General features: G+C 35.1%; 1 protein-coding gene across 1 annotated transcript in view; it reads left to right on the plus strand.

The window, feature by feature from the left end:
- The window catches only part of SYNJ1 (synaptojanin 1), a 99,584-nt gene that overhangs the window by 86,098 nt on the left and 6,042 nt on the right, over positions 1 to 7,444 (plus strand). Inside the window, exons 25-28 of the mRNA XM_012657335.1 lie at positions 2,385 to 2,423; positions 2,561 to 2,631; positions 4,785 to 4,893; positions 5,148 to 5,365. Of these exons, the coding sequence (XP_012512789.1) occupies positions 2,385 to 2,423; positions 2,561 to 2,631; positions 4,785 to 4,893; positions 5,148 to 5,365 (437 nt within the window). The remainder of the gene's footprint in view (positions 1 to 2,384; positions 2,424 to 2,560; positions 2,632 to 4,784; positions 4,894 to 5,147; positions 5,366 to 7,444) is intronic.

A 7,444-nucleotide genomic window follows, 5' to 3' on the forward strand; every position in this document is an offset into this window, starting at 1 on the left:
GATAAGGAAACTTTTATTCACAACAGATCACTTTTTGTTTGAAGTGTAGTTTGGCTTATGTAAAAGTCACAGAGGTCAATTGGAGTTATACATCTGACAAATTTATTTGATCTAATTCTCAAGAAAGGATAAGGTGGATTTTCACAGTTCCCCAGAAGAGCTTTTGCAAATCCAGTTTTAATATTACTAAGCCCCACTGTATATATGTGATTGATCTATTCTAACTGACGTTGCTGACCAATTCAGGCCTTATTACAGACTGACTTTGCCTGTGTGTGGATTTTAATGACTTTATACAAAAGGATAACTAAATTATTTCAGCATTACAGCTTATGCAAAATACTGCTAGGTGATAATTTTTCATTGACTTACAGAAAACATTAATGTTTCCCATTTCAAACTCCTGCTTTTATTTTCGTGATAGTTTCTATTTATCTTCTGCTTTAATTAGGAAAACAACCTGTAAAAAATAAATCCTAAAATGAATTTGTGAAAAGTTCTGTCTTATTAGTGACCCAATGACTTAATTAGAAATCTGTTTTAATTTTAAAAATTATTTCTCTTCATAATTCTTTTGTAAGTACTTTATTTTATCCCTTAACCAATAATTCCTTTAAGGCAGTAATCTTAGGAAAGTCATTATAGTACTTTTAGAGTTTTTTTAAAAGTAACGCATCAAAAACTTAATTTCTAGGATGCCAATGTAGTTTTATATAAAATGAAATTGAAACTTCATTTATGAGTTTTTCCTTCTGACAAATATTGGAGTTTTTATTTGCTCTAGATATAAGGAATGAGATGATTATAAAGCAAAGGCCTTCATTAAACATATTTTAAAAATCCCTACTGCTAATAATTTATTTCCTATAAAAAGGAAACTCATCCTGTTTTTACTCTTCTGTTTGAGGAAAGGAGGGACTCAGGTTTGGGCTAGGCATCTAAAGTCACTTTGTTTTGTATTGATATCTTTGAAGAAATTTAAAGCAATAAAAGAGCCTTTGCAAAAGTAAGTTTAATGCAGAAATTATCATGTGTGCCTGCCTTTCATTCTGTGCTGTGGGCCCTGCACAATATATAGCTTCTGTTCTTTCTCTAAAAAGGTGTTGGAGCCCCTCCCAGTCCTGGGGTGGCTAGGAGAGAGATGGAAGGTAACAAGACTTTTGCATTTTAGAAATGGCTCCCTCATTTTATTTCTCGATGTCAGCCCTCCGCCTGTGTTTAAAGACATACTAAGTCTCTTTTTAGTCCAACCGTAAACTTCTCCTCTGCCTCCTTAACATATACCTTGTATTTTTTCTCTTTTCATTCTTTGTTGTGTATAGTTTCTAATGGATATCCGTTTAATTTCTCTGAGATTCTTATGTTGTCTGTACTGTTTCATATGTACTTTATACATTCTTAGGTTGTGAAATAACCATTTAAGAAGAATGCCTTCAAAATTCTTTTCAGAATAAGTCAGATATTTAGAAATGTACTTTACTAATCTGAAGTTTCCAAAATTAGTAATTATAATTAAACTCTATTAATTCAAATCCAGGAATGCAGAATTTTGTGGATGATTTGAAATAACAGCTGTTTTTATGTAACTCGGTACTGAGCTAGATTTACTTAAAGGAACATTAAGACTACAGGCCATTTGTTAAGGTTATAGTTATTAAAGGGCCAATGTATTTCATGTAACAATTATACTTGAATTTCTTTCCAAAAAGGAGAATAGATCTAAGATGATGCCTTGATAGTCCCTCCTACTCTTTTTGGCCCCAAAAGTGATTTATTTCATTTCATCCTTCAGCTGTCTCTCTAATGAGTTTGAATGGTATTTTAACAGTCTTCCGTAAGGCAGGTCTTTGGTAATAAGATATACCTGTTTTCTGTCTTAATCATAGGATTTTGTTATTGGAATCCAAAGGATCTCATCATTTGTCCACAATGATATCCACAACGTGAAGTCCTAAAACAGCGCTGTTAGGAGCCTCTTATGTAACTTGATAAATGATAAATCCTGTCGCTAAGGAGCCATTTGTCTGCCAGGCTCTGAGGAGCAGCAGTGCTGCATCTTGTGAGCATTCATATGGCTGACTATATGTTTTCAAGATTCATGAGAGAGCTCTGTGGGGAATGTCACCTTAAAAGTAGCCCCATAAGTGAGGTATCAGACACTTGTCTCTTATAAAGGGCTAAGTATTTTAGTTTTTCTCTCTTTTGGAGTATTTCATTCAGTACTGATAACAACCTTCATCATGATCCCACGCAAAGCACTGTGTTTTGTAACCATCTCATGCCCCCATTTCTGCCGGTAATGAAGCAGAACAGCCAACCGATGTTATGCGATATTGCTTTATTGTTTACTTATGACTAATTTTTTTTTCCTTCCTGCTTCAAAGCACCCAAAAGCCCTGGAACAACACGGAAAGATAATATAGGTAAAAAGACTTAAATGTAGCTACTTTACTCTTAAAACTGGACCATGAAACACTTGGAACATAAGTACATGGTTTCTTGATTCTTTTCACTTTTTTTTTTTTTAACTTAAATATATGATGCGATGTCTTTGTTGTAGGACGCAATCAGCCTTCACCTCAAGCAGGACTTGCAGGCCCAGGACCTGCTGGTTACACTGCAGCCAGGCCGGTAAGTAAAACCTAGCCTGGGAGCCAAGGGGTATCGGTTCTAGATCCCAATTTGCTACTAGTTACTTTTGTTACCTTGGAGAAATCATGTGACCCTTCAAGACCTCAATTTCCTCAACTCTGAAATGAGGGAATTACACTTGATGGTCTCTAAGGTACCTTTCAACTCTAACATTATTTTAACATCCTCTTTGAAAATAACTAAACAGATTTCCTTATTTGAATAAAAGTGATTTACTTAAAATAATTATGGTCATGAAATAAATATTTTAGAGTCTCTCATATGAGGAAGTGATGTATTTGGGCAGCTTTTTATCATACTATTTAAGTAATTAATGAGGATATAAAGTCATCCCTCAATAAGAAGGATTTCAAGAGATTTCAGAAAAAAATACTGTGATAGAATCAGAATATTAAAACTGGTTCTAACAGTATTAAAAATAGGCGAGCAAGTGGTGTTGCAGGGTTTTTCCCTACCTTATGAATCTGTGGTTTTCTGTATGTTTATCATATGTTCTCTTATACACATAATTTTTTCATTATTTATCCAAATGAAAATTTTCTCTGGGCTATAACCGGTAACCAAAAAAGATAGAAAAAGAGGAAATGGAAACCAGTAATGAGTGACTTAGGCTTGTCCAGTAGAGCCTGAAGTGCTGACAGACCCATATCTGAACAGTGAGGAACTGGGAGCTATTACTCTACCTAAGGCTGTGACAATTTAAGAAACTACTTCTGATAAAGATAGAAATTGTTTGTCTTTTCTGTTGTAGCTATCTGCTTAACAATCTGAACGTACTTTTCTATATGTAATATTACTTTCCAAATTAAAATGGCTGTAGAATATACCCAAAGATATCTATTACCCATTGTCCTTTTTTCAAAAAAGGCAAAATTGCCATTTGCTGACTCCACTATCACACTTCCCACAAGAACTTTGTTCTGTTTAGAACTGTAAAGATAGGAAAGGAAGCCAGGATTTTTGTGAGGTTAAAAGTGTATATTAACTTTGTGGCCGGGCGCGGTGGCTCACGCCTGTAATCCTAGCACTCTGGGAGGCCGAGGCGGGCGGATCGTTTGAGCTCAAGAGTTCGAAACCAGCCTGAGCAAGAGCGAGACCCCGTCTCTACTAAAATTAGAAAGAAATTAACTGGACAACTAAAAATATATAGAAAAAAATTAGCTGGGCATGGTGGCGCATGCCTGTAGTCCCAGCTACTTGGGAGGCTGAGGCAGAAAGATCGCTTGAGCCCAGGAGTTTGAGGTTGCTGTGAGCTAGGCTGATGCCACGGCACTCACTCTAGCCCGGGCAACAGAGTGAGACTCTGTCTCAAAAAAAAAAAAAAAAACAGTGTATATTAACTTTGGCTTAAAATAAGTATTGGGGGCTTAGAGCCTTCAGCAAACATATGAAAATAGAAAAAATATTTTTCACCAATGTACCTTTCAATGTATTTAATTTGGAATACCGAGTTAGGTGTTCAAAAGTTTTACTTCTATGTTTAAAAAAAAAAAATCTAGCTCGGTACAGTGGCACGTGCCGGTAGTCCCAGCTACTTTTGGGAGGCCAAGGAGAAGGCATTGCCTGAGCCCAGGAGCTCAAGTCCAGCCCTGGTAGCATAGTGAGATCTCCATCTCTAATTAATTAATTAATCTATCTATCTCAGGATGTAGATTTTGTGAAGTTGCTCAGGTATATATCTCTCCATCTCCTCGTGTGCTTTAAAATCGTCCCAGTCTCTTCCATGAAGACAACATGGCACATGGTTAAGAACCCTAGCCCTGCAGTTAGTCAGACATGAGTTTGGATCTTGGCTCTATTTTCTAACTGTAGGGCCTTGGACAAGTTTTACATAGTTCTTCATCTTAATTTGAAGTAGGGATTATAAAATAATACCTACCTCTGAGGGATATTTTGAAGATGAAATGAAAATGCCCACACAGTACTTAATTGACATAGTGCCTGGCACATAGTGAACAGTCAAAAAAGGTTTTAAAATTTATCACTATATGGCTATAAATAGAGAGCAATTAAAATGATAAGATGGGGAATAATACTAGAGAAGAATAAATGAGATGCAAAAACAAATCTCACAGAATCTTATCTGTTGAAAATAAGGAAATGTCTCAAGTGTCATGTTTCCCCATCTTTAGACAATTCCACCCCGTGCTGGAGTTATCAGTGCCCCTCAGAGCCATGCACGAGCGGCTGCTGGCAGATTGACCCCTGAAAGCCAAAGCAAGCCCTCAGAAGCAGCCAAAGGTACGTACTGTATTAGAAATACCGCTCCAGTTTTATTCTATATTTTTCCTCCATTTTTCCTTTTCTCTTCTGTCATCTCCCACTTTCCACAACGTATTCAAATAGGGCCACCCTTCCTTCTTTATTCCACAAGAAATTAGTCTACTTGTTGGGGGAAAAATACCAATTAGAATGTTTTCCTAACATTTCACTAAAGAAGGAAAAAACATCGATTTCTAGGATACACCTAACATCTGACATCATTGTTTTTTTAGGCTCAGCTTTCCTTCCTGAACCACTGAAGCCTCAGGCTGCTTTTCCTCCGCAGTCTTCTCTGCCCCCACCCGCTCAAAGGTTACAGGAGCCTCTTGTCCCTGTGGCAGCACCTGTGCCTCAGTCTGGCCCACAGCCAAATTTGGAAACCCCACCACAACCACCACCTCGGAGCAGGTCATCCCATAGCTTGCCTTCAGAAGCTCCATCACAGCCGCAAGTAAGTCTCACTATTACACAAAATATTATGTTTAATGCATATGGTGTAGTCTTTGAACATACTTATTTTAATTATTAGCTGTTACAAGAAATAAATGTAAGCTTTAATTTTCTTCTTTTGGTATTAATAGCATCTTGAGATATGACTTCAACAGATGAGTCTCCTTTGACATCTCAAACTAGTCACATAACAGATGCATGCTATTAGTAACTATTTAAGGGTTTTGGTTTTTTTTTTTTTTTTTTTTTTTTAAAAACCTGTTGCTTAGATCAGAAATTCTCAGAGAGTGATCCTGGATCAGGGTTCTTTAGGTCATTTTCAAGTTGCAGGCCATTTTCTCGTGTTAATGTTAAAAGATTGTGACTTTATTTATATATATATATAAATAACCTACTTTGGATAGTTAATAAATTAGGATGAACAATAATAATTTATTTTTCATTTCAGTCACAGTAATAAATTAGTTTTGGCTTTCACTTCCTGGAGAGAAGCAGATCAGATCAGTCCCTGGACCATTGACATTGTGGTTATTTTCTAATAAACAGAGAATAATCCTGTAGTTCCTCTTGATAAAGGCAGTAGTTCTTTTCTGCATTGGAGCTGGCACTACATTCCTTATGTATTTCGAACAGTTGTAGTCATTATTGGATAGGTTTAGATGATTGGGGCTTATAGCAGTAGGCTCATTCGCTGTAGTAAAAATCATCAAAATAGTAAGTCACCTCATGAATGTCTCATAGAAAACAGTACCATTGCCTTGGTGTACTGAAATCATACTTTCATGGAGGCTCTATTATCTCAAATTGGAAAGATTTCTGGTGTATATATATGAAATTATTTTAATAGAGGAATGATCATGTACATTAAATTGTTTTATTTTTATTTGGAGCTGTTTTACTTTTATTATGTACATTTCGGGAAAATTGTTAAAATGAAAATGAAATTTATATTTAGTAAGTACATTTTTTGTTGTCTAGCCATATATAAAGTCTTAACTTGAAAATGCCATCAAGGCCAAAGAAATGTGTAAGTTTTTAAAGTCTGATTTTAAACTTTGGAAAGATCTGAAATACAGAAATACTACATATTGGCAATGTCCCTTAAGCTTACTTGTTAAGTAATAATTTGCATTTATTTTTACAGATATATGGGTATGTCCAGCTAGTTGGCAGAAGTTAACAGTTTCTTTATGTTTCTACATAATATTTAAACAAATATTAAAGTAAATATGACTCTTAATACAATCTGAATATTGTTAACAGTCAGCACTAATTAAATTATTAGTCACATTTGTAAAAGCTGAAGGATATATAATAGAGAAAAATAAAATGTTCTCTTAAGCTGATTAATACCAAAAAGTATTCTACCTTTTTTCAGTTCAGAAAATTGAGGATAATGAAGATATTTTATAGCGGTAGAAATTTTTCAAGAATACATGTCCACTATCCTTTTCTCTCTGCCAGTCTGCTTTTATTGAGTCATGGATTTTTCTTCTCATTTTCTTGTAGACTATTTTATTTTTTAAAATGTAATTGGAGGGTGAAAAAACTTTCAAACTAGCCACTTCGAGCTTTCTATTACTATTTTAGGGCATCCATTTTATATTAGAAGTATATCATAATTCATAAAACTCTATAATAGTTTAAGTATCTTTAGATCAATATGAAGGTAGATTCTCTGAAAAACTTCAGGAAGAGCAAATTTATTAAGTAGGGTTGCAGTTATTATAAAGTCATCTTATGACAAACAGTACTACAGCACGAATATGCCAATGATTGCCAAACAGCATTTTCTGAGACGATTTTCAGTTGTTTTGATTTCTGTTTTTCATTCAAATGAGTATAGTGATTTGCTGGCTGATAGCATGTGCTCTGTGTGTGGCCTGGTAGATTGTGTTCTTAAATCTTGTCATAGTTCATCAAAAAGACAAAGATATTTGTTTTAAATTCTAAAATTTCTTTTTGCCGCAGTCATTGATACTGAACATTATATACGCAGACACTCTTTTCTCTTTTGGAGGGAGGGGGTCTTGTTTTGTTTTTTTTGTTGTTTTTTTTGAGATAGTCTCACTGTGTTGCC

Source organism: Propithecus coquereli, unplaced genomic scaffold (assembly GCF_000956105.1).
Source record: "Propithecus coquereli isolate 6110/MARCELLA unplaced genomic scaffold, Pcoq_1.0 Scaffold54, whole genome shotgun sequence".
NCBI lineage: Eukaryota > Metazoa > Chordata > Mammalia > Primates > Indriidae > Propithecus > Propithecus coquereli.